This window comes from Setaria viridis, chromosome 3 (assembly GCF_005286985.2).
Source record: "Setaria viridis chromosome 3, Setaria_viridis_v4.0, whole genome shotgun sequence".
NCBI lineage: Eukaryota > Viridiplantae > Streptophyta > Magnoliopsida > Poales > Poaceae > Setaria > Setaria viridis.
The window spans coordinates 14,515,185-14,541,391 of record NC_048265.2 but is presented as its reverse complement, the minus strand read 5'-3'; the positions used below and the strand labels follow the sequence as shown (position 1 = coordinate 14,541,391).

The 26,207-nt window shown below is 46.5% G+C and overlaps 5 protein-coding genes, 1 non-coding gene and 1 pseudogene across 6 annotated transcripts; all 7 read right to left on the bottom strand.

The window, feature by feature from the left end:
* Positions 1-177: 177 nt before the first annotated feature.
* On the bottom strand, positions 178-5,430 carry LOC117851027 (histone-lysine N-methyltransferase, H3 lysine-9 specific SUVH1). The gene is made up of 3 exons (XM_034732925.1): positions 5,273-5,430; positions 1,326-3,438; positions 178-552 (listed from the first exon to the last, which is right to left on the bottom strand). Exon 2 carries the CDS (start codon positions 3,417-3,419, stop codon positions 1,377-1,379), a length of 2,043 nt encoding a protein of 680 aa, XP_034588816.1. The 5' UTR covers positions 3,420-3,438; positions 5,273-5,430; the 3' UTR covers positions 178-552; positions 1,326-1,376.
* Positions 5,431-12,532: 7,102 nt separating this feature from the next.
* On the bottom strand, positions 12,533-14,007 carry LOC117848527 (uncharacterized). Its single transcript, XM_034729964.2, has 3 exons — positions 13,175-14,007; positions 12,953-13,069; positions 12,533-12,868 (listed from the first exon to the last, which is right to left on the bottom strand). The coding sequence occupies exons 1-3, from the start codon at positions 13,502-13,504 to the stop codon at positions 12,791-12,793; spliced, it is 525 nt and encodes a 174-aa protein (XP_034585855.1). The 5' UTR covers positions 13,505-14,007; the 3' UTR covers positions 12,533-12,790.
* On the bottom strand, positions 13,796-13,992 carry LOC117851125 (U2 spliceosomal RNA). Its single transcript, XR_004639485.1, has one exon. It is a non-coding gene; the product is annotated as a U2 spliceosomal RNA (small nuclear RNA).
* Positions 14,008-14,519: 512 nt separating the features above from the next.
* Positions 14,520-15,432, bottom strand: LOC117848528 (probable calcium-binding protein CML9). The gene is made up of 2 exons (XM_034729965.2): positions 15,118-15,432; positions 14,520-15,038 (listed from the first exon to the last, which is right to left on the bottom strand). The coding sequence occupies exons 1-2, from the start codon at positions 15,191-15,193 to the stop codon at positions 14,659-14,661; spliced, it is 456 nt and encodes a 151-aa protein (XP_034585856.1). The 5' UTR covers positions 15,194-15,432; the 3' UTR covers positions 14,520-14,658.
* A 743-nt stretch (positions 15,433-16,175) lies between these two features.
* LOC117848529 (calmodulin-2) lies at positions 16,176-18,533 on the bottom strand. The gene is made up of 2 exons (XM_034729966.2): positions 18,344-18,533; positions 16,176-16,799 (listed from the first exon to the last, which is right to left on the bottom strand). The coding sequence occupies exons 1-2, from the start codon at positions 18,417-18,419 to the stop codon at positions 16,426-16,428; spliced, it is 450 nt and encodes a 149-aa protein (XP_034585857.1). The 5' UTR covers positions 18,420-18,533; the 3' UTR covers positions 16,176-16,425.
* A 1,398-nt stretch (positions 18,534-19,931) lies between these two features.
* On the bottom strand, positions 19,932-21,086 carry LOC117847561 (uncharacterized). The gene is made up of 2 exons (XM_034728783.2): positions 20,357-21,086; positions 19,932-20,265 (listed from the first exon to the last, which is right to left on the bottom strand). The coding sequence occupies exons 1-2, from the start codon at positions 20,976-20,978 to the stop codon at positions 20,198-20,200; spliced, it is 690 nt and encodes a 229-aa protein (XP_034584674.1). The 5' UTR covers positions 20,979-21,086; the 3' UTR covers positions 19,932-20,197.
* A 307-nt stretch (positions 21,087-21,393) lies between these two features.
* LOC117847560 (cysteine-rich receptor-like protein kinase 15) lies at positions 21,394-24,353 on the bottom strand (annotated as a pseudogene).
* Between the last annotated feature and the right edge of the window lie 1,854 nt (positions 24,354-26,207).

Genomic DNA, 26,207 nt, shown 5'->3' with positions numbered 1-26,207 from the left:
GGAACTGGCTCCTCTCGCAGCAAATTTCATCCGCCGGCGCTTACGACGAAACTGGGTGCCCGTGCCAGATTGAATCCTTTTCTCCCTCCTTGAACATTCCGCATAAACCTGAACCTGGCAGAAATCAAGAAACAACGCCGCACAACACGCAACAAAAGGGCAAGGGAGACGGAGAAATCGAGTCAAAAGCAACATGATCCTAAACCAGATTTAACTTTACAATGACACCAAATCAAAGGAGTCACGGGCAACGGCCAGGCGTCTAGCGCGAGCAGGGCTAATCGGACTACGAAACCGGGTGCAACAACTGGTACACAGGATTAGCAGCAGCAGCAGCAGCAGCAACACATCAGAGCAAATGATGGGACGACGGCCACCACACACTGCGAGCCGAGTGCAGCATACGACAAAGGAAAAAAATGGAAATTCTACGGTTCGACGATAATTTACTGCCTTCACAGTTCACATTCGCGGACGATGATATCATCAGTCGCATGATCATCCTTGAGGCGTAACACCATGCAGCTCAAACTTGGGGTCCGGTGGAAGGATCTACAAAAAGAAATGACAGTAAAACGGAAGATGTCATACAGATTTCACCCACCAACAAAGGATACAGGTTAAAACCCAAACGTAGTAGTATAATTCTGGGCGAAGAAAAAGGTAATTTGTGCAGCATTTTACACTAAACAAAGTTAAGACGATAGCTTAAATTATATCATCCCCCCTACATGCGCAGCTCCAAAATTAACTTATACAATATACAAATAAAATAGAAAAATCAGGTCCTGAGGGAAGATAAATGCATCATTCTATGATACATATAATGAGTCAGGAAACTAGGCATTTAGGGCAACATGTCACATACAATCTGACTTGTTGAGTATAGTGCAAGGTGCCAAGGCAGCTTTGTTTTGTGCACTGAATGGACATGAAAATTTCCAAAATTGTTCTTAGTTTACTCTACCTTGTACTCCTCAGCGTGAGAACTAAAGAAAGATTCTGATAGACAATAAATCAAAAGATAAAGATATTGACAAATGCAACAGTTCATGGAAAACTTGTATGTCTTAAAAGGTGCTACAAGCCTACAGCACTCCATAGACTACATAATCATTTTTTATTCTTCCAGAACTTTCATGTCACTTTGTGTCCAGACTGAAGCAATATTGCACTCCATAGACTACATAATCATTTTTTATTCTTCCAGAACTTTCATGTCTACTTTGTGTCTACCTTTTACATGATGCCCATTTTGCTCATCAAATGAAATATGCACATATGATGAAACGAATAGACCAATTTTGGGGGGGCAAAAAACTTACCTAGCAGAAAGTAATTTGCATGATTAACCACAATGAGCAAGTCCCAACTAATCAAAATAAACCCCGGCAGTTTCGTGAGTCACACATGCAGTTCCTCGTTCTACGAGAACCTGAACCACTAGACTCAGCTCCAGCAACACCATAGTCATAAGTCAGCTCTGTCATGGGAGGAATATGCTTCAGTGCAAAGAACATTATATGTGGATGCCTGTCATCTCCATGGTCATATTGTACTGGTTGCCAGAAAACATTTGGTGAGCAACTGTGGTTCATGAAACGCGAGACATTTCCCATATTTTTTGCACTTATCTTGATGGGCATTGGCTCAAATTCATCAGCTGATACGTATGTGCTTTCCTCACCTATCAGTTCAGGCCCACAATTCCATTTTAAAGTCTTATCACCAGGACATACGGTCTGAAAGATGTAATCATCTTCACTATCATTCAGATTAACTTTGAGCTCATCAATGACCTCACCAGCATACTCGCATATAAATGCACCAGCACGAATAGGGTCCCAGCAGCGAAGACCCCAGCCTCGGTTGGTGGTCCTGAAGACCTCAAAATGTAACCTGGCTCCCTTTTGGGTCACTCTGTTCCGGCAATTTGTAGAACAGTTGCAAGAATCACCACATTCATAGATTATTGGTTTGCGGCAGGCCAACAATCCTGATGAACTGTAAGGTAAATCACCTCCATTGCGTTGTCCACAAGCACAACTGGAATCGCCAGGCAGGCAAACACTCTGGCATCCGCAACCCTGCAACTTCTTCATAGAACTGAGAGGCCTCAAGTATTTGACCTGGTTAGTATAGGTGAAATGTCCAGGTCCTTTCTCGTGGTCTACCTCATTGACAAGACAAACCGGCAACATTTCAGCCTTAGATGACAGATCAGCTAGTAGAACATTGCCTCTGGTAGTAGGATTAGTTATCCATTTCTGAGTCACCTTCCATATTGCAGCTCCATCACGCTGACCAGGTTCACGCAGCAGCTTGTACTTGAAGCAATTGATACCAGACTTTGTTCTCTCCTTCCAGGACTCATGAATCTTGTAGAGGCCATCATACACGTAAATTTTTCCAGTTATGCAAAATGGATCCTTGAAGCCCCGTACAACCCTTATCTCATTCTTCCTGTGCAAACTCCTCTCAAGAGCTAGGTTACCCCTCTCAAGCTTCTGGTCATGCCTCTCCTCAGTATTCCTACTATTTCCCCCTTGGCCACTGTACACCAGCACATCTGTGTCATCATCCTCATTCTCATAACCGCCTGCAGAGACGATACATATCGCTACAGAATCCTCATCATTTCCAAACTTAGTAGTCATGTAATCTATGCCTCCCATACTAGGTGCATGCAACCCAATGATACAAAGTTCCATCCTGAAATAGAAAATATCCCCTATTTCAACTCCAGGGACAGTTCCTACCCTCTTACCCGAATTGGCCCTGATGTTACTGGCCATCATGATGGCGCCAGCCTTCAGGTCTGCACGTCTGCTAGCATCCTGTGTTTCATCCATCTGCAGATGTCTTCTCCGGAGTGCCTCAAAGGTCATGTGAACTGCTTCCACAATCTCCCTGGGATCGGATGCAGATGGCAGAAAGGCAAGCTCCTTGCCAGCAACAAAATTCTTGTATGTGGGCTTAGGGCGCTTTAACTTACCATTTGAGCCATCGGCACCAGATGCACCAGAACCAGGAGGACGGCCTCTCCTAGCCTTCCGTTCAGATGCCACAGTTTGGTTACCAGAGTAAGGTTCATCATCACCATCAACTAACATGCTTGATCTTGTCTTGTATGCAGAGATAGGGGTGGCATCAATGGGCCCGTTGGCACTGGTGCCGGTATAAGAAACACCATTCGCAGAGGCACTGAAAGTAGCAAAAGATCCAAAGGAAGGAAGATTCCCCGCACCAAACCCTGTTGGAAATTGGCCAACCGGAGTGACACAGACCAATGGTGGTGTGCTTGACTGATTAACATTGACTCCCATGGGTGCAGGGAACATGGGAGCTAAAGACCTTAATGGCTTGACATCTAGGAGCTCCTGATTAGGATCAGGTATGAAATTTGAGGCCCTGTACATCTCAGATGTATGAAAATTCCTGCCAAAGAAAAAAAAATATTAGTGGAGTATTAGAAAAATGAAAATCCTTAGTGGAGTAAGCAAAGAATGAATGTTGAGTGAACCCTTAAGAGCATTGAAGTAAGCAAAATCAATCCTTGAGCTCCATCCCAAAAAAAAACTGTTGTAATCAGCACGTGAACTTCAAGCACTATTTGACAATCCGGCATACTTTTGTCACCCTACAAGTCACTTTGCATATTTTCTGTGCAAGTTGTGGCGGCAAAGTACTGTTAAAAGAAACATTCGCCAAATAAAAAACTTCACAATTCCATTATAATGGTAGTTTTTTGTTTTTCAAGGAACCATTACTAAAGTAGTTTTCTTATATCATAAGTCACTCTGTACTACCCATTGACTGTCACAAACTCCATGTAACAGAAATTTATTAGCCATTATGAGCACATAATCGACGGCCATGCCAAAACCAGATACATACAAGCAAGCCTCAGGCCCTTGTCGCCTTGTGCAATTCGATATGAACCATCCTGAATCCCACCATCCAAACCAAACGGTTGATCACCATGCATTTGCCAACAATTGCAACAAATAAGGGGAAGGGCAAGGAAAAGTTCAGAACAGAGAACTTGTGGTGAATTGGACACGTTTATGGATTGTGGTCTGGTCTCCCACCGGCACCAGGGTGTCAATGATGTCGAGGAAGTTGGCTGGTGATCAGCTACGAAATTGGAAAAAGGCGTATGAAGTGCGGGATAGAATGGCAGCAGCAGTGCAATGGCAAAATAGCTTGCACTAAACAAAACAATCATTTGGATGGTTCACTGCAAGGTTTCCATTACTGTCCAAATGCCAAGTGATTTTTGCAGAAGCTCCACCCATGAGACCATGAAATGAGGGGTAGGAGGTTGGTTTAAGGCATAAATCATGGGTTTGTGATTCAAGAAGGTAGATATCAACTCAAACAGTTGTCAGATTCTCGTTGGCATGCTCTAGTGCTCTACAAGGGATTCTAACTTGCAGCCATCAACTGGGGCGAGCAGCATCCATCTCGGTATGCTTGTTACATTACATTTCATACAGCAAGGCTGAGAAGGTTCGCCGCACAGGTATCTTCATGAACACATTGGGTCTAACATGCATCCAAGGTGCCAATCGCCAGCAAAATCTCAAGGGACTTTATAGCAATAGTGTTTATATAAGTGACCTTTTGAACTAGCCCCTGGTGTCACCGAGCACAACCCCAGATCAAAATGTGGGAGAAATACCCCGACCGAAGGAATCACAACCCCAGAAGAACCTAAACTGAAAGTCTGAAACAGCGTGCCTGCCCCCAAAACATCAAGACTAGTTTGGATAGACCATTCCCGTTGTGGATTGGAGGGGATGGAGGGGAATGGACCAATTTCTCCCTCGATCCCCCCACAGTCCCCTCCAATCCACACCGAAAATGGCTGTATCCAAACAAGCCCTCAAAGGATCTATTCGACAAGGACTTTACTAAACTGTGCATGCAAGATTTGGGGCTGCGGAATGCACAGTCCAGGTTCAATGAACCCCGACAGCCCCTGCCACCACCGCCTCCGGCCGCCGGCCGCGCTACCCACAAGACGCCCTCCACCCCACCATTTCGTTAAATAAGGAGGCCGCTCGCCCACGCCGTCGGCCTTCCCGCAGGTTGGCGTCCGCCGCCTCGCCTGTCCACCCTCGATCCGCCGCCGCCGCCGCCAGATGCTCCTCTAAGCCCGCCGGCCATGGAGCCCTCTCTCCCCCGACGACCCCGAACCCGAAACCCTAACCCTAACCCAGCCACCACCATGCCTCAATCCGAGAGAGGGAGGAGGAGGAGGACCCACCTCGTCGCCGGCAGTCCACCACTACCCACCAGAGGTTGACGAGCACGAATCGGAGAGGAAGAGAGAGTGGCTGGGCTCGGACGGAGAAGAAGGGCGCTTGCTGTGGGCCTGTGGCCGTGGGAAGGAAGGAGTCCAGTAGGGAGGGGTTGACTGGACGGTTGGATTTGCCCCTCGTATATTGGAGGGGAGACGGACCGCTTACGAACTGTATTTTCCCATTCAACGAACTTCGGGAGACAGACTTTTACAACCAGCCCTCTAAATTGGCCCCGATCGCGGAAAAATGGTATGCAATTATGAAATTACTGGAAATTTGTGGTATTATTTAAGATCGACCTCCTCAAGATCAAAAAAACATGGTGAAATGATCAAATGAACCTTAATTTTTTCACAAAACTAATAACTTTTGCATCTCGGCGTATTGATCTTGCGCGCGAGAAGGACAATGGATGGTGCATCGATTAACTCACATGACAACATGCAACGATCAAATCAGAAACTAAGATAACAAAAGGACGTGGGTAGATTTAGATTTAATTGCTCAACAGTCATCGCAATGAAATGCTCCCTAATAAACGTAGCAAACACTTAGAGCAATCCGCCCGGCGCGATAGGATCAGAGATAGTTGAGATGGATCAAGCAGCGGATTGGTCTCTGCTCCACCCCCATAGAGGATGGGAAAAGGAGGAGTGAGGGGTTAGTGAGATGAGCGAGAAAGAGACCTCATGGGAGGGAACATAAAAACCTTAGGTCCCTTGCCTCTACAACTTCAACAGTTCCCTAAATGAGGTTGTTCGGATCTATTAAATATCGCAACTATAAACCTTTGTTGATTCAGCCAATTAGTTGCCACAAAATGAAAAGCTTCCATTTTTAACTAAATACGGATGCACGATCTGAGAGGAATGTAGAAATCGCGCTAGGGAGAGATCCAACCCACAATGGTTTGGAATGGTTTGGCTCAACATATGACATTCTGTTGAATCTAATCACATGGGCAATTATGTCAGTTTGCATTCGTGACTTGACAAAATAAAAGAAGGCCCCGACAACTGAAATCTAAAGTTTGGATTGAAAGGGTAAATAAAAAGCTAATGGCAATTTTGCAAATTTTTAGAAAAAAGACTACCGATTTTATCCAGATTTATCTTATGGAAAATAGAATTACTTGTCTTACCACTGGATACCAAACTTTAGTAGCTAACAGTTTAGGTTAAGGCAAAGGGATCTCGGATTTAGGGATTTACCACCGGGAGGCTATCGGATTGACGGCGGGTTGGATGGCGGGGTAGCGCAAGGACTGTTCACCATGATTGTGGACGGCGTCGTCGGGTGGAGGAAGTTGCTGGAGGGGAATAGGGTCATCGCACACCATTAGAGCTAGCGGGAGAGGTGTCGCGGGGTCGTAAGCTCCAGCAGTGTCTCCCATGGTAGTGCCATCCGTGGATCCCGGTAGGGTGACACTTGAGGTGGGTGAACGAGGATCCATCAGCGCAAGGAAGAAAATTGTGGGACTATAGCGGCGGAACTCTGAAATGCAACACGTCGGTGCAAGAGATGGTGAGCGCAAGGTAGTGGTGTGGCGGCGCGTATAATGAAAACATCCGAGGGGTAGTGCGGCTAAATAAGCAAGGATGGGGATTAGGGTTAGAAAGTTATATATGGAGTTAGGATCAATCCAAGCTGTAGAATTGAAATCATGTGGTGATAAAAGATTGCTTAACCAGGAAGGTTACGGGGGATGAATCTAAACCGTTGAATTGATATCTCACGGCCATGAATTTTGACCTAGAAGCTGATCCTGTTTATTTCAGCTTTTCCTTTTGGCTTCTGGTCTATAGGATGTTTTCACATAAGCCAGCTTCTAAAATACAAAAGCCCAGTGCAAACAAACATACATCATAAATAGAAAAAAAAATCTCAATCACTTTCCAAGGAGACAGGCCTAGTATCAAAATGTGCACAAGCCCAGAGTCTTTCCGTGCTCCATTGTCAATCGAGAGTGCAAGCTAACAGTAAATTTGCAATGACAATGTACAAGAAAAGGAGATGGACTCCACTCCAGCATGCTCAAGCGGCCAAGCCCAAACCACCGTAGCACAGTCAAAGCAAGCCACACTCTGCATGTACCACGCAGCTATGACGATAATCCCGATGTAGCCCTCTCTCTCAACAACAACGACGATCCACGGGATAAAACTAGCCCAACCTTCGTTGCTGGATAGTCGCGTGACTTCAAGTCTTTTCCTTGTAGCCAGCCACCGCTTGGTGCTTCGCGCGCGTATCGGGTCTGGCGAAATAGGCTCGGTGGGTTTGGCGCACGGGTCACAGGTGTCGAAAGTGACAGCGGGCACTTGAGGTTCGCCCGGCCGCCAGACCAGACCAGAGACACCAGGGCGCGTCAAACCAAACAAACAGCAGGTCACCAGAAGCCCAAACAGCACGAGGCAGCCCGTGGTCCCTGGTGCTCCCTCAGCCAGCATGCATCCAGCTGACAGCGACACGGTACTCGGTTACACACCACAAAATGGCGCCACAGAAGCCATGTTCTGAGTCAGTATTGAGTTCAGAAAATGAAACTGGCGAACTGGCGCCACAAATGAACGGCACAAAGTTAGGGTCAGTTTCAACTGAAGAATACTCCCTGGGATGGAATCTCTGAACAGGACTGCCACTAGCACCAGCACCTCGATACGACAAATCTGCATCAAAAGAATCTGAGCAAAGAAAAAGCTCTAGTTACTCTAAGGCCATGTTTAATTACCCCCAACTCCCAACTTTGACACTATGCAAAAAGAAGATTCCCCATCACATCAAACTTACGGTACATGCATGGAGTACTAAATGTAGACGAAATTAAAAACTAATTGCACAGTTTTGTTGTACTTTGCGAGACGAATCTTTTGAGCCTAATTAGTCAATATTTGAATAATAATTCACAAATACAAACGAAACGCTACAGTGTGCTACAGTGCTGGCACAGTAATTTTGCACCTCCCAAATTTGCCAACTAAACAAGCCCTAAGCTCGGGTGCTAGGCCGATAGCCTACTGTATTCCCAACATGCAATAGACTAGTGGATTCCAACAGAAACTTACCAGCAAAAATTTCATAAACCAACAACCTTCGTTCCCCCTTGCAGCAAGTGGCACCCTTGCAGCAAGTTATTACAAAAATTGACAAGCTTTCAAGTCCTTCCTTTGCAGCAAGTCACTAATGAACTGGCAAGCACATACAATGGTAAAAGGTTCAGGAAATAAGTCTTTGCAACCTCAACAATGCCTTCCCTGCAGGTTTAGATCAGAAAGCTTCAATTTTTCCAGCTCCCTGAAAGGCAACATTCAAATAGATCAGAACTTCCTTAAAAAAAATACATCGGAACTTGAATCGCAGAGGCAAGCTGTGAGCAATTCAGTGATCAACTGATCATGCACATTTTCTGCTGCCAACTGAAGGTCTTTCCAAAACCTCAAAGCCCCTAACAAACTAACAAATCAACCCAAGAAAATGTTTGTAAAGATGCAACCACATTACGTGAAATCTATTCATCGTCCTATGAACTACAAAAAGAAAAGGCAAATTATTTCTGTCATGGCCACAGAAAAGAGGTTGTTGCTTAGCTAATAACATCCAAAAGGAAAAAAACTGTTAAATAGAAGCGTAGGCTTAAATAAATTGAAATGAAAAACTAATCCTATCTGATATGTGCAATCTCAAATCCCAATACAAGGAATTTGAGCACCTTTCCCTGTTTGACATGGACTCTTAGTCTGCTACTCATCAAAACAAGCATATGCACTAATGATATAGTTGTATAGGGGTTACTGACGTATAATTGTACAAAGTAGCATAGAGACCAACAACAAAGTAACAAAACACCCTAAGGTCCTATACTATAAGCTGTTAAGATGGTACTTATGTGATAATCTAATTAGTGCAATATGATATGAATGTGCCACTACTAGATGTGTCCTAGTGAGGAAAAAAGAAGAAAGAGAGAAGCTGGGCAGAAATCATACAACAAATAACTAAATAATCTATATTGAGACGATTGGCTTAAGTTTTAGCAGCATGTTTCCCTTTCACCAGTACAGCCCCAGAATATTTCTGTCAAATAACTAGAACTACATGTGCATTGACGGCAGCTGAAACAAGCATTGTGCATGTCTATTAGACATTACATACAATATATACTTTTAATACAACTAAACAAAGTTGCGGATGCAAGTGAAAATGCAAATCAGATCATTACATAAGCTGGTAAGCCCAGCCACTAACATAAGGCATATATTCTTATAATCTAGAAAGTATGTCTTTTGACTCCTTTTTCTAATCCAAGTAAATAAAGACAAAATGAAGACAATCTCAAGTATTATGGTAAGAACTCACTTAGGACAGACCTGAAGGCTCGATCATATATCGCTGTGGCCCACCCCTATCATAACCTACATGAATAACTCCACAGCCAAAAGGCCTGATTCAAATTGCAACAAACATTAGTAGACGTATCTATTAAAGCACACACCTAGCTCGAAAATAATTGAAAAAATTAAATTCCTTAACAAAGGCACCAATAGAGTGTACATAGTTGCACATAGCTGGCTACACGATCTGGTAATCAGCTAACTCCTTTACAGGCATGGGTGCTCCAAACACCCTGTTGCATTACAGCTTTAATCAATTCTGAGAATCCCGTCAAAAAACAATTCTGAGAAAGCGGTAGTATATAATCAAGATTAACTAGATGGCCTCAGACTTTGCTCTCAATACTGTTTGCCTACCATCAGTGCTAAACCAGCAACATCCTAAAGTTGAAGACAGGAACTCTGTAACTACACAAATGTATCAGAAAGAATAGCGGTCATCGAAAGTATCGCAGAAGACATCACTATATACAATGCAAGCACATTCTTCTCAATTCCAAAGAAAAGAGCCGCTATAGAAGTGCAATTTTGCCGCATGTATGTTCTTAAGTAAAAGATGTCGTCAAAACTCAACGATTCTATTGGATTGCTTACTCCTCTGAGAAAAGAAAAAAAAAAGAAATGAAGAACATAATTACCAGAATCATCAGAGTTTTGGTGCAGGGAGTAAATTCACCGATTAGACCCCTCCAGAATCATCTTTGATGTCTTCTCTACACCCTATAGGTGAACAAAACTATAACAGGTTGTCACACGATACAAGCACCCAATGAAAAAACTCTGACCACCAAGGATTAAAATCCAGCAATGACCAGATCAATCACCAGAACGATCGCATCTTTGCATTTGATCCCAACAACAGTCCTACAAGCAGAATCATACAAAGAGAAAAGGAAGCTTTGTGGGGACTAGGGAGCCAAACCCGCTGTTGTCAATAGCGCATTCAAACTGGAAGATACAACCATCAGGAGAGAATGTGGTGACAGAAATATTGTAACCAATCGCTATGCTACTCATTGTCAAACTGCTTATATACCTTCCTCACTTGACACCATTGCTGGCGGCTGCCACAACCACCACTAGGAGACCCCAACCTCGCCAGCGATGCAAAATTTTGAGATTTTATACTTCAGTCAAAATGTTGCTGGGAGATCAATCACAATTGCTCAACACAACAAATTGAGCATGAAAGGGTCAAGATGCCAGGGGGGGGGGGGGGGGCGGGGTTGGCGGTGTTTGAATTAGGCTTCTACAATTTTTTTTGCGGAAATTAAAACCTATCATCAAGCTAATTCACCCCATGCGCCTAAAACCTTAAATAGTGTATCTATTCTACTCGCACAAAAGGTTTGCAACCTAGTTCCAACCCTACTCTAGCATGGCAATTCTAGAAATTGAAATGCGAAAAGTAAATGTGGAATTTAAGTGCGGAAAGTAAAGAGAGGGTTAGAACGCTAATTTTTCCTCGAGGTATCGAAGAGTCGGCACTCTCCCTAGTCCTCGTTGGAGCACCCCCGCAAGGGTATAGTTCCCCCTTGATCCGCACAAGGATCAAGTGCTCACTAGTGGTAATCCATTCTCCCCTCCGGATCGGTGGATTCCAAACCGAGCACAATACTTCTTGGGGCTTCTCACAAGTCACCTCCTTGAGAGCTCACCAAGAACACCACCACCAAGCCGTCTAGGTGATGCCGATCACCAAGAGTAACAAGCAAAGACTCTCAATTGACCTACACAAGCTAAAAAGATGGATGGATGCACACTTGCTACTCTCCAAGCACTAATGATGTCCTTAATCTTCAATTAAGAACTTCTCAAATCACTTCTAGTGCTCAACTTGCCCTTGACCTCAAATTTATCCTATCATCTTCACTGAGTGCCAAGACGGCTGAAATAAACCAGCCCAAGAGGTATTTATAGGCCAAGCCAATGAACTAGCTGTTGTTGTTCGCGTGCACAGAAAACAGCAGCACCGACTAATTCGGTGACAGCCCAAAGGTGTCACCGTATGAATCGGTGCAAGCGGCAAGTACAATTAGCAACGGTCAGTGACACAGCCACCGACTCATTCGGTGCTCAATCACTGTTACCACCGTAATAGTCTATGCGGCCTTATTTCTCATCAAAATCTACCTAAGCTGATTTTGAGCCGATCACGAGCCGAGCCGATTGCACTGACTCATTTAGTGGGGCACCTGGGCACTGTCAGTTCTAGACGCATCGACTAATCCGCTGGCACGTAATTGTGCCCACCGTACCATCCCGTGGTTCGGTTTAGCATACTGCGGATCCTGTGGTCACCGACACATTCGGTGACACATCCCAGTTGTCACCAAATGAATCGGTGACATTTTTAAGTGTTTGAAACTCATCCAATTCAACTTCTTTGAGTTTCACCACTTCTTCACATCTCAAAGCTTTAAATGGGCTACCTAGTGCCTAGTTTCATAAGTGTGCATCCACTTAGTTCAAGGACTCATCTAGGTCAAGCTACTACTCTTCGCCCCCCTTTATAGTACGGCCAAAGGAAAATAAAAGACCTATACTAATCCAAGTGCCTTTCAACTCCAAACGACACTTGGAACTAGCTTGTCCTTAGCCTTCTCGCTAGTCCTTTGAACCGATACAATTTCAATCACATGATGAGGGCTAAGAATACCATGAAAGCCCATCATTGCACTAACTTATCGAATGCCGCTACAAAATACATGTTAGTCGTAATGATCATGTTGTCATTAATCTCATCTCCAAAATCGAATTAGGGACCTAGATGCTCCTTCAGAGTATACAGGGACATAGCATCATTGCCATCAAAGTAAAGAGCAGTGCTAGTGATGGAGGAAGAAGCATTCTATTCAAGTGCAAAACACATGATATTTTTAACCAAAGAACAAATGTTTTCTATTCATATGCTGACAGATACCACTCAGGAACTTCATGCATATAAAACCCCCCTCATTAATCTGCACATTTTTCTTTTTTTCATGCCGCAAATTCGTCAACTCTCTTCATTTGTAGAACACAGATACATTACATCACCCAATGCTACGTTGATGCGGTGCTTGTTCTTCTGCACCGGCAAATGAATTAAAGTCACAGAAATCCATCTCTGCGGTCTTGCTCCTCGGCATCCCTGTTCGCCGTCTGCACGGCCTTGAACCACAGAAACGCCTGAAATTTGCACAGCAACTCTTCAGTCAGTCAGCAACAACCAGGCGCTGCTATAGGAGGCACGGCGCATATGTGGATACGTACGGAGGTCGGGATGCCGGTGAAGACGAAGAAGCCCAGGAGCGGCGCGTACAGGGCGCTGTCGGAGCCGACGATCCCGAACACCGGCCGCTGGTTCGTGTACTCGAAGATGGAGCCTATCTGTGGAGCGATTTTGTGAGAAAAAGATGTTAAGCCACGCGTCGGTGAGTGACGAAGTGCGTCACGTGCAGCGAAAGAAAAGGAGGAGTTTCCGAGCAAACGCACGGCGGCGATGGCGGTGACCGCGGACGCGAGCAGGTACGCGTAGAACGGCACCTGCCCGGCTTCCTGCCCCTGCACGGCCCCGCCTTCGCGCTCCCAGGGCGGCGGCTCGTCAGCGCCGGGCTTGGCCCACGCAGGGACCTGCTCCTCTGCCTCTCCCGGCGGCTTGCCTGCGGCGGCCAAGACCGCCAGCCTGCTGCGCCCACATCGTCCGACTATTCGCCCCCCAAGGAGCGTGCGGCGGAGATGGTGGGCCTGAGACGCCTGCAACAGACCGAGGTGCCCTGAGCCGCTGCACGGGGAGGTGGATACGGCCACCGCCGCGGCCGCCATGGAGACGAACTCGGCGAGCTCTTGCGCTTGGCCGGGTGTGTCGAGGCGAGCGGTGGTGCTGGATGGCGGAGTAGGGTGGGATGTGGATAGGACGTGGTCGGTGACGAGGCGTCGTGAGATAGAACGATGCTGCCATGGCGTGGGCTTCGCGCGGAGTTGTTGGGCCTACGACTGAGTCCGTTTGGCCCAGCGAAGCTCTAAGCTGTAGAGCGGACAATTAAATTTCCTGCAATCTTAAATAAGATTTCAATTTCGAAACGAAGAACTGATTAAATTTTGATTTAGATTTGGTTGGGGCGCGCCAGGCCCTGCCAGCAGTGCAACGGCTGGACGACGCTCGAGGGCCCCAGAGGCAAGCCACTGTGGTGGACCCTCCCCCACAAAAAATAAATTTAATATCGAAGTGGGCACATGGCCCACATATCAGATATTAAACTGATAAGAACAGATACTACACTTGATCTTAGCCAAAAGGCCGAGAAAGGTATGCTTTGGAACGGCACCCAGGGTCTCCTCATGTAGCGAGTCGACGCCACGGCTCCGCTTGCTTGGGCGAGGTGGGACTAAACGGCTGAAACGCGCTGCCGCTGCATGCTCTGCGCGTCTCTCTATCGGTCGAGCGGTCGCCATTATGTAATGGGCGGCGGCCCAACGGGTTTTACCGCCTTATCTCCTTTCTGAGGCCCACGTAAACAACGCCGCGTTCCTCCTCTCTCGCTCGCTCGACGGGGAGCCACAACTGCCGCCAAATACACACGCGAGCTCGAGGCCTCTCGAGCTCACCGAGGAGGACGCTTCATGGCCGCGCTGGGTTCCATCCATGTCGCCGTCGTCGTGGAGAATCGGCTGCCTCCGCGGTGGCACGCGGGGTAACAGAGCCCGGTGAGCGATTCCTGGAGGACGATGGACTCTTTGAACACCATGATCTGAGGCTAATGGATCCTGCGAGCTCTGATCATGGTCGTGCCGCCCGCGCACTCGTGCGCTAATTGCTCGATCGACACAAAATACTCCGTGCAATGGTAACCGCCAGTGCAAACTGGTTCAGTGGTACGCTCAGAATTCATCAACGCTGACACAAAGTGGATATACAGATACTGAATCTTGATCCAGCAGGGGCCCCCCGTCCTGTCCGATCGCTCGTGGCCACCGAGTCACTTGTCCCTGAGCAGCACCTTGACGTACTCCTTGTACTCGACGCGGCCCTCGCCGCGGGGGTCGGCCTCGCGGAGCATGGCGTCGGCCTCCTCCTCCGTGAGCCGGTCGCCGTGGCTGACCATCACCTGCCGCAGCTGCTCCGCGGGGATGGACCCGCTCCGGGCGTCGTCGAACACGTCGAAGCACTCCTCGAGCCGCCCCGCGGTCACCCTGGCGCCCGCCTTGCGCTCCGCCACGGCCAGGAACGCCGCGAGGTCGATGGCGCCGGCGCCCGCGGGGACGCCCGCGTCCTCCAGGAACCGCCGCGCCTCGGCCTCGTCCACGTTCTGGCCCAGCGACCGCAGCGCCGTCACGAGCTCGCCCGTGGCGATGCGACCTGCCATCATCACAAGGGAAGATTAGTGTAGCTGTGTGCGTGGCGGCGGCCGGAGAGCTAGGCGCGTGCGGTGTCTTGCCGTCCTCGTCGGCGTCGAACAGGGCAAAGATTTCCTTGCACTCGTCGGCCTGCTCCGGCGTCAGCTTCCCCGCCATGCTCGCCGGAGCTGCTTTCCTCTTGCGGTGGATGCTAACTGTTCGCTCGCGAGAGAAGTGCGAAGCTTTCTATGATTCGATTTCGACAGGTCAGGAGGGAAAGCCAAACTCTCCCCAATTTTCGATCTGGCACGCCAACTTTTTCTTGGTCAGAGAATAGCCAAGGATGGATTCGGTGGCGGCACTTAGTAGTAATCATAACAAAAGCGACGTTTCATCCACCCCCCTGGCGTGATCCAGTCTGGCCATCTGGGTGCATGTAAAGATAGGCCATGCCGCCATGATCCTCACCTAACCATCACGATTAGCAGCGACCGATCGAGATCCAACAGCTGACACGAGCAGTATTAAAAGGGGTCTATCTGCCAGAATTAGACAAGCCAAAAGAAAGGGGGCAAACCGGCAAAGGGGAAGAGCAACAATGATAACAGCATTAGGAGCAGCTGAATCAAATGTTAACACTTCCAATTTTTCCAGGCCTTGTTTGTTACTGCTTCCCACATACCAAATGGTACTGCTGGGAGCATGCTATACGAGTGGCGATAGCAACTGTCGTCTCTGAGCTCTACTAGGCCAAGTTGGCTCTACAGCCTGGAATCACACCTAATTGGTTTCTCCTGTTCATGATTCGTTCGTGAATAATTAGCGTGCACGTGTGAGGATGAGGAACTCAAAAAGATCCCTGCAGCGCGAGCGATTTGCTGTCACGAGCGCATTCTCGGACGATGCATTATCAAAGTAATCATCGGACATCCTCCATTTCCATAATTTGCAAATCATATTCATATCGCAGCTGACATTTCCATAATTTTTGGCATCTGCATGAACTCTGGACAGGAACTCGGGCACCGACCGGCCAAAACAAACACTTCCACAATAGACATGGCCATGGCCACATTAAGGAGACGCGAGAGTCCAACCAACATACAGAAATGCAGATCGATTCAAAATGAACATAACACTTGCGTAAAAAAACACCCAATGCCAAAGAAAATATGAACTTCAACAGATCCTAGAGCTCCAACAGGCGCAATAATGCAAGGTAACATCACAATCAAAAGAAACCAGGGTATCTGATGTCGCGTTACCATGACTACACCACCTAACCCGACAACTACTCGACATTACCACCTGCATGATACTGATACGTACTCAAAGGGACATGACAAACTACAGCTTGTGATCCTGATAACAGTTCAATTTGGACAGACTTATTTCATGGGGACCGCTCCTCACTTGGCCATCATGACCTTGACGAACTCCTCGTAGTTGATCTGGCCGTCGCCATCCACGTCAGCCTCGCGGATCATCTCATCGACTTCCTCATCGGTCAGCTTCTCACCAAGGTTGGTCATGACGTGGCGGAGCTCAGCAGCCGAGATGAAACCGTTCTGGTCCTTGTCGAAGACGCGGAAGGCCTCCTTGAGCTCCTCCTCGGAATCAGTGTCCTTCATCTTCCTTGCCATCAGGTTTAGGAACTCCGGGAAGTCGATGGTCCCGTTGCCATCAGCATCAACCTCGTTGATCATGTCCTGCAGCTCTGCTTCAGTAGGGTTCTGGCCAAGGGAGCGCATCACAGTTCCCAGCTCCTTGGTAGTGATGCAACCTGCCAGGGGAAAAAGAAACCAAACTTATGATTAGTACTCAAAAACATGCAATGTTCTCATTAATAAGGATTTATAAAGTTGTAAAAGTCCATAAACATAGCCGGTTAGATTTAAAGACCAAATACTACATAACTGTTAAGGCTATTTTTAGTTCACATTATTGTGACAATAATACAAAGCACATCATAATGCCATGATCACTTTCAGCAGCCTGAGGTGTGTCAGCATGCCAATGACTTCCATACACCAATCGAATTACAATAAACTTATTGTAGCAGGAAAAATTGGTAAAAAAAAACATTGCTTGAAAGAAAAGCCACCTAAACAAGCAAAGTATTGCATCACCTTAGAAGGATAAAAGTAATGTCAAACAAGTAACATGATAGGAAATAGTAAAATGCCAGTTGCTTTCAGTGAATGATGTTGGTCATCATATCTCAAATACGAACAGCCAATTTATGGATTTATCTCGCATAATATTGTAAATACTTGAGGAAAGAATATTGCAGACCATGATCCACGTTATAGTTGGAAAAGGTAATGTGAACACATATGCAAATTTTAGTGCCTAGCAGTCAATTGATCAGTTTCCTGCCACTTTAATAAAGAACCATGCTTGACAGCTCTCAACTTGTGTAATTTAAAGCAAATCCAGCATGAAAGTCAAATATCTATTCAACAGAGGACATTTAAAAAATGTGTTAACACACCTTAGTGACTGATAAAGAGTGCCCTGCTATCTGTAGGCTCGTAAACAGGTAGGACAAACACACTGCTAGACACTGTATTAAATCAAAGTAAAAAAACCTGCCTGACACTTTTTCTCTAAGCTAAAATGACTACTGCTTAACATCAGACTACCACATTATAACAGATTCACACCTTCATTTGCCTAGCTCAAAACCAACACCCTTTCTTCACAAACAATCTCAGTGATCTAAATCCAACTAAAACCCATTCCCTAAGATATCTCCGATACTTGATGTGTAGATCATGCAACCATATGTTCACACCAAGGTAATAACCTGGCTCCCAAAGTTTGATGCTCGGACCATGCTAAGCTGACTGTCCATTCTTCATGAATGTTCCACTAGACACTAGAATTCCAACTCTATCTACAAAAGTAAGCAATTAACGATTTCCAAATAGTTCTACCTTGGATAGCACCGCAAAATCATAACAGATCACGCATCGAAACCCATAATTTTCGCTGTTCTCCCGCCCCGTGAGCAAAATCCTACATAACAAACAGCTGATAGTTGCAAATGAGCACATCACTAGACGGCTCAAATCGCTGCGCGCACCCGCACGCCCAAAACGCCAGCATACCGGTTACCGGCGAATTACCTCACAGATCACCTAACCCTAGGCACCACATCACGCGGCGGTCTGGATCTGGAGCCGTGCCCCCGACGGCTCCGACAGAATCCCTATAATTCGGGCCGGATCGGGCGGGGCCGGAAGCGCGATCCCGATCCGGCCGCGAGAGATCGGGGAACCTAACGGGGGCGGATAGAGGCGGGTGAGGGGGGGAGGCGGGTACCGTCGCCGTCCTTGTCGAAGAGGCTGAACGCCTCCTTGAACTCCGCGATCTGCTCGTCGGTGAGCTGGTCCGCCATGGGAGAGGGCTGCGGCGAGGGCACGCGACGCGGAAGGGGGGAGAGAGAGAGAGAGGGTGCTCGCGCTCGCGTCACTCCGTTGATTGGGCCTGCGCGGATGGGGAACGGGGTGGCCGGTCCGCGGGCCGGCTTTATAGGGAGCGGTGAGGCGAGGGGGAAGAGGATTCCAAGTTCCAACCGTGGTTTTTGTATCCGGTTCTCCGCCCTTTTTTCCTTGTCTGTATTACTTTTTTGCTTTTCTTTTTCCTTTATTTGGCCTCCCTTGGCGTTAGGCAACCCACGATTCCATATTCCATCTTGAGCTTGGCATTATGACCAGATTTATAAGACCAACAGATGTGATTTTTCTTCAAGGACTAGTTGAATATGTGTTGATTTTTTTTACGATGTTATATGAATTAATAAAAGTGATGATGAGGGGCACGTAGGGAGGTGAGAAAAGAGATGCCCATGGTGGTTAGGGAATAGGTTAAGTAATAATTGGACTAACATAGATCTATAGGAAAGAAAAAGATAGAAAGAAGACTTGACTGCTCGTATATGGTACTCGGTATATACATGCAATAAAATTGGAAAAATAAGAAAGGCATATATGTGCATCTGAAAACTAAGTAAGCAGTCACACTCTTCCCAAAAAGAGGGGGAACCCCAAACATGTATGCAAATGATGTTTGATTTCTTTGTGACCTAGTATAATTCCTTGACTTTCAAGTATTTTATTTCTTCTTGTCGTAATCTAGTACAAATTACGAAGTGCTACTTGCTTTTGTTTTAGAGTGCATGACGTCTGCAAGCTAGGTTAATTATTAGTTCAATTTTATACTTAGGTCATGTTTGTTTCCCTCCTAAATTATATAAGCTGGATTATGGTCAATGGATAGTTGGGTAAAAGATCACCCTAGGACCACTTTGAAAAAACTCAAATAATCTCAAATAAGCTACTCTATTTGTGATTCCATAATGATCCTATATAAGTCAAACTTTTCAACTCTACCAAATTTATGGAGAAATACGTTAACATCTTCAATAACAAATACCAACACATATCCCATATAATGGATGTAATATGCAACTAATTTAGTTTTGCAGATACTCCGTAGATGTTAGTGCATTTTTCATTTAACTTGGTTTAAATCAGAGAAGTTTGATTTATGTCAAAACTAATAAAATGTCTTACAATTTGGAAAGTAAGGAAAGTAAGGAATAAGATCAAAGGATAACGTTTCATTGTATCTGCATGCAGTTTGGTATCATTGTAAGAAAATATTTTCATATTTGGTTTCCAAATTGTAAGTTAATATTTAGCTTGTCAAAACTAACTTTGTAAGAAATCTTATTTGGAAAGTAAGGAATAAGATCAAAGGAGAACTAATTTCATATTTTCTTCCAGAAGATTTTGAAACGCTGTCCTACGATGAATTCCAAAAAAAAAATTCAGAATACGCAGCTTGGTATCATTGTATTGGTTCTCTGGGCGGAAATAATTACCATATGCAGTTACTATACACGATGAGACTCGAAAAGCAAATCATGACATCGATGTAACGTTAAGGCAGAAATTCCTTTACCATCCAATCCACTGATGCGTCATCATTGTACATGACTGCAACTCTGCACTAATATGACCTCATACCATCTACTACTCTCTAGTCTTTACGATGACTTCAATTTCTAATCTAAACTATCCTAAAACCATCTTAAAACTAAGAGGATAAACTAGGTGCAGTATCAACAGAACTAAGAGGATAAACTAGGATAAACCATCTCGACAAAACTATCTACGGTGCAGCAGGCGTCATTGGCAGCTCTGCAGGGGTGGGCGGCATTATCGGCGGCACCTGGTTCGCTGTCAAATACACATGCATCATCTCATCAATTGATCGACCTCCTTGCAAGACATATAAAATCTGCTGAAAATAACAATGCAAGATACTCACAGTTGCACATGAAGAGGGTTTGGATCGGCAGCACGGTGCCGCAGGCGAGCGGGAGGACGTTCATGCGGAGGGGGTCGACGGGCTTTGGGAGGAACTGGTTCAGGCCGCCGTTCATGCCGTGGCAGAGGCAGATGGGCGCGTCCCTGATGATGGTCTTGAGCCCGTCGCAGCACTCGCCGGGGGGCGTCAGCACGGTCATGTTTGTGAGGTAGTCCGTGCACGGCATCATGGCCGATAGCGGCGTCATGCACTCCGCCGGCGCCGGCGGCGAAGGCGAGGTCCCCGGCAAGATGCCATCTAGGACGCCGCCTTGCTGGGGCGGAGACCCCAGCGGCGGGAGCAGCGGCTGGATCATGCCGATGATGCCGCCCAGCGGCGGGAAGAGCAGGCCGAGGATGGCGGGCAGTAGCCCCGGGGGGAGCTGGCCGGCTGGGAGGCCGGGCGGGGTCGGTGCACTCGGCACGCCGCCGTCAGCTTGGGCGGCCACCTTCTCTGCTTCCTGGTTTGCGGCCGCCGGCTTGAATCCTTGCTGGGCTTGGACCCTCGCCGCTTCCGAGGGCTGCAGCGCCGCCGCCGCCACAGCGAAGGTGAGGAACAGGGCGACGAGCTTGGGCGACGCCATCTCTTGGTGGTGGGATTGGATGCCTTGGAAGTTGGAGCTAGGAGGATGCTATGCTATTGCGCTTTGCCTGATTGTTGTGGATGGCGACGTGGGTTTCGCCTTCAATTTATACTGCTGACGGGGTTCGAGATAAAGAATTCAAACATTTCCTGCAATAAGATTGGACTCTTATCCTCTACCGATGCTTCTGATTGATTGATTATCTTTGAAAGGATAAAAACGAGCGCAAGGAGTGTGAGGCTCTGTCTCTAGTTTCTTTTGTCTGTACGACGATGAAGCCTTCTAGCAGTCGGCAGTCCTGTTGATCTGAAGCACGTAAAATTTGTAATTTTTTTCGGGCAAAGCTGGACGCGATACGCACGGTATAATCCAGATGAAGTACTGCTGTTTGTGTTAAATCTCAACTACGGTGAAATTTACCGGACTCTTGAGCCCTGAACCGCAAAATCAATTTCTGCGCAAGTAGGCGCTAGGCACTTCAAGTTCATGCTGCGCAAGTTCGTTGATCGATCCACTTCGTCCATGCTGCTGAGTGCTGATGAACTATTAAAGCGGCTCCGAGTCAGAAACGGAAACGTCATTGATGGAGTGCTCCCGTGACCCCACCCATCGATCCTCGCGATCGGCGCCCCGTGCGTCCGCGGTGTCCGTGAACGCACGCCGTCCCGGCACCGCGTACGCCGGCGCGTCGGGCGCCGGCAGCGTGATGGAGCGGCTGTTGAGCATGACGACGACGGACGCCATGCCGGGCCGGAGCTGCGGGTCCTCCTGGACGCACAGCAAGCCGACGTGGATACACCTCAGCATCTCCTGCGGCCGCCGCCCCTCGGCGGAGCACCCCTCAAGCAGCGCCTGAACGTTCCCGCGGCTCCAGTGCCTCCAAACCTGCCCATGCACGACATGGATTAAGCGCCTGAAACAAGGTTCTAACTGATCCGTGATGACAGTCAGAGGGATCCTTCGAATGGTAATTACATAGGTGAGCAGATCTTCAGAGGGTCCAGACGCATGCGTGTAAGTGTTGCGCCGGCCGGTGACGATCTCGAGGACGAGGACGCCGTAGCTGAAACGTCTGATTTCGCCGAGAAGATGCCGTGCAGGGCGTACTCCGGCGACATGTATCCGCTGCGTTTCAAAGACACGGACGTGTCAGGTTAACACAGATGAATGGTGGCATGGTGCTACTACACCCATGCTCCTGATGCCGCCGGCAAATAAAACTTACTAGGTTCCAGCAATGTGGCTGGTGTTTCCGACGCTTGACTCGATGTTGAACAGCTTGGCCAAGCCGAAGTCGGAGATCTTGGGGTTCATGTCCCCATCAAGCAAGATGTTGCTCGCCTTGAGATCGCGGTGGATGATGGTCAGCCTCGAGTCCTCGTGGAGGTACAGGAGCCCTCGGCCGATCCCCTCGATGATCTTGTGCCTCAGTCCCCAGCCCAGCTCCTGCTGCCGAGCAGGATCTGCCAATTCAATTTACTGAAATCGTTAGCGAACGGAATGTCCTAGTCATCTGGACCAAAATGACAGTATTATTAGGATTACGGTTGTCTGAATGCAGCACCGAAGAGGATCTTGTCTAGGCTGTTGTTGGTTAGGAACTCGTAGACGAGGAGCCTCTCGTGTTCCTCGATGCAGCAGCCGAGCAATCGCACCAAGTTCCTGTGCTGGAGCTTTGCCAACAGGAAAACCTCGTTCTTCATCTCCACTTGTCCTTGCTGCGAAGTTGCTGACAATCTCTTCACTGCAATGTCCTGCCCGTTTTGCAGTGTACCCTGATGAAGAACATTGAGACCATGGTATCATCAATTATTCGTTCATGCGAGGTCAGGTTTCTGGGATTAATTTTCAGGTTCCAGGTATAAAAGTTTGTTACTTTGTAGACAGGCCCAAACCCGCCTTCGCCCAGCTTGTTTTCTTCTGAAAAGTTGTCGGTGGCAGCTCGGAGCATGCTCAAATCATACAACAGAGACTCTGAGCTTCTCATTCCTTCGTCAATATCTTCATGTCCTGTTGAAGAACATGACAGATTGAGGTTACCCTGATTCTCTGAACGTTGCATGAACTATTCGTCAGATATTTTCGGTACTTACTGGCGGTCGCGATCTGCACATGCTTGTGTGGCTTTCTGTTCCTCCTGCAGAGATAGACAGCAACCAGCAGCAGTACCAGCAGCGCGACAGCAACAGGAATTGACACGAGGAGAGCCGTCCTGACAGTGTGGTTGCTTCCTGCGCCGCCTTCGTTGAAAATTCAGAACAGAAGCCATTTCAGCCTTTGATAGCATATCAGTTAGACGGTCACCGCCCTGAATCTGAAGTTGACACGCATGCTACTCTACAACGGAAAAGGTCCAGCCAAGACGCGAGGTTGAATTGAAAAGGTCCACAAAACGGTGTTGGACACGTTAACGCAGTGACAAAAGTGTCAACTAGCAGACGCGTTAGGAAAGTGACGGGACAGGAGACGGACCGGAGACCAAAACTCACCGTTCACTGACCCGCCACCTGGGGCCGGCGCCGGCGACATCGCCTCCTCGGCGGCCTGGGCGTTGTAGAACGGTTCCACCTCGAAGCGAATGGAGCAGCTCCAGGAGATGACCCTCCCGCCCTGCTTGCCGTCGCAGCACGTCGGGATGTAGTTGACGGCGCCGACGAGGCAGCGGTTGCAGTCGTCGGCGGCGACGTTCCGCGTGCACTGCGCCATGCCGTAGATGTTCACCAAGGGTGTCACCGTCACCGAGCCAACCGCGAACCTCCGCGGGGACTCGTAGGCCGCCTTGGTCCTGAGGCTGCTCATCAGCGAGCCGAGCTGCGACGTGAACTGCTCCGGCCCCGTCGCGTTCCGCCAGTTCCACGCGGAGAACACCACCGACGTGTCCAAGTCGCCGAAGAAGCTTGTGTTGGAGTGCCGCAGCTTGCACTTGTCGTAGATGAACATGGCGTTCTTCTGGACGGAGCAGTTGATGTCGCTGGCCATGTCCTGCACCAGGCCATCGAGGCACACGCGGCAGTCCGACGCGTTGACGTCGGCGCGGCACTGCGCGAGGCCGTACGCCTGCTGGCCGGGCGCGGCGCCGGTGGCGTTCTCGGCGAACCCGGAGGTCGAGGCCGCGGCGGCGGGGAGGGAGGAGAGGAGCGCGTCGAGGTTGGCCTGGAACGCACTGCCGCGCGTGTAGTTCGCGTCGCTCGGGCAGCCCTTGTATTGCGGCTCATTGTCGGCGTTGGTCGTTGCGACGAGGAGAGACGAGCAGAGGAGAAGGATGGGGAGAAGGCGGTGGTGCATGGCTCCAGGGGAAGGCAGAGCGGCTGCTACGCTGCGAGTTGATATGCTCTGCTTCTGACTTCTGAGCCTTCTGGGCCTTTTTTGAGAAGGCGACTGGTATTACTCTTGTTGTACAAAGTTTGATCAAATAAGACCTTGTAGCAAATTGACCTGGTTGCAAATAAGAAAAGTCATATTACACTTTTTGAAGGGAAGGATGTGATCGCGCATGTGTGGTCGCTGCGTCCTCCTATACAAAAGGGCATGAGTTTAATGAGAACTTAGCATTGCTCAGTTAGTTAATTACTTGCCAATCAACTCGGGCTCCCGCACGGACTAATAGTTTTAAAAATTATTATATTTCAACATTATTTACAAATTAGACTTCTGGCTAAAAATCAAAATTGTTTATCTACTACTCTCTCATTTTTTAATACTTTAACTTAATACTTGTATAGATGTGTACTTATCTTTATCTAGTAGTGATTAATTTTTAATTAGTAATTACTCTGTACACCTTTCCATCCACATTCACACTTTCTTCATTTCGTATCGCACGTCCATACATTATGTCTAGCATAAAAATCAATATTTCTTTCACATGTACATGTATAAATGGTCTATGGTGACACCCATCATCATGCTTATATACCTTAACGTAGTACTTGTATATTAACAATGATATAAATAGGTAATTTAGAATTATATATTAGTTTTTTTTGACATCTATGTACGATGAACACGAAGATAATTATATTAAGATTTAGGTGTTTACTTTAGGTTATTTTCAATAATGATATATGTGGGTAACTTAGATACAAATTTAGAATATCATTTTAATATGCTTTATAATGACATGCATCGTCAAATTGGATGAAGATTATGAGATTCCTTTAGATTAGTTTTTATAATAGCAGATTTTGGTAATTTAGATATAGGCTCTCAAGTTTACTTTAGAATATTTTCATAATGGTAGTGGTGGTAGTTTTTTAGAAAATATAAAAGGTCAATGACTAAGATTATTAGAGTTTACAGGATTGACGTTTGATGTTTCTGATTTTTGTGAGATTTTTAAGGATTTTTTTTGCTAGTGTGTCTTGTGAGAACTAATGGGAGTCTCCAATGAAAAAAAATAAGTCCACATTGCTACAAAACTATTACCTTGAGCTACTTCTCATTTGTTAAATATTCGAACACAATACTTATATAAACATATACTTATTATCTTCATCCGATTGTAATAGATTTTAGTTAGTAATTACTCTATAATGTTTTCATCAACATTTATAATTTTTAACTTTTCATTGTAGGTATGCGCTTGAATTTTTTTAATAGACTCTAAGTTTGAGCTATAATTTTAACATACAAATCTGCATTCTCATTACTTCCTCTTCATCTATATCTTTATAAATGGTGACACATATCATGCATATATACCTTAATTATTATACAATATATCAATAATGTAATTTATAGATAATTTAGAATTATATATTTGTGTATATTTGGCTATATTTTTAATGAAGGTGATTTGAATTCAAATTTAGGGTCACCTCATGTTATTTTTAAGTTATGGCATATGTGGGTAATATAGATTTAAGGAGTTACTTTAAAATATTTTTAAGTAGTAGTGGTGGGTAATTTAGTTGCAAATTTAGGGGGTATTTTAAATTATTTTTATAATAGCATAAGTGGGTAATTTAGATAAAGATTAGGGGTTACTTTAGTTTATTTTATATAATGACAAAGGTGGGTAATTTAGATATAGATTTAGGGGGTTACTTTAGTCTATTTTCATAATGGCATAAGTGGATAATTTTTTAGAAAACATAATATATCCAATGACTATGATGCTTCGAGTCTACTGATTGATGGCCAGATGTTTTACTTTTTTGTGAGAATTTCTTATATTTCTCTTTTTTTTTCTAGAGTGTTCACCTAGGATCCTAGGTGGTTTCATCTGGA

Excerpts from the sequence above, each read along its gene's own strand:
- LOC117851027 (XM_034732925.1), bottom strand. The coding sequence starts at position 3,419 with ATGTACAGGGCCTCAAATTTCATACCTGATCCTAATCAGGAGCTCCTA.
- LOC117848527 (XM_034729964.2), bottom strand. The coding sequence starts at position 13,504 with ATGGCGGCCGCGGCGGTGGCCGTATCCACCTCCCCGTGCAGCGGCTCA. Across the intron at positions 13,070-13,174 it reads CGGTCACCGCCATCGCCGCC|ATAGGCTCCATCTTCGAGTA; the intron begins GTGCGTTTGCTC and ends ATCGCTCCACAG. Across the intron at positions 12,869-12,952 it reads TCACCGGCATCCCGACCTCC|GCGTTTCTGTGGTTCAAGGC; the intron begins GTACGTATCCAC and ends TGCAAATTTCAG.
- LOC117848529 (XM_034729966.2), bottom strand. The coding sequence starts at position 18,419 with ATGGCGGACCAGCTCACCGACGAGCAGATCGCGGAGTTCAAGGAGGCG. Across the intron at positions 16,800-18,343 it reads CTTCGACAAGGACGGCGACG|GTTGCATCACTACCAAGGAG; the intron begins GTACCCGCCTCC and ends TTCCCCTGGCAG.
- LOC117847561 (XM_034728783.2), bottom strand. The coding sequence starts at position 20,978 with ATGGCGTCGCCCAAGCTCGTCGCCCTGTTCCTCACCTTCGCTGTGGCG. Across the intron at positions 20,266-20,356 it reads AACCCTCTTCATGTGCAACT|CGAACCAGGTGCCGCCGATA; the intron begins GTGAGTATCTTG and ends TGTATTTGACAG.
- LOC117848528 (XM_034729965.2), bottom strand. The coding sequence starts at position 15,193 with ATGGCGGGGAAGCTGACGCCGGAGCAGGCCGACGAGTGCAAGGAAATC. Across the intron at positions 15,039-15,117 it reads GTTCGACGCCGACGAGGACG|GTCGCATCGCCACGGGCGAG; the intron begins GCAAGACACCGC and ends TGATGATGGCAG.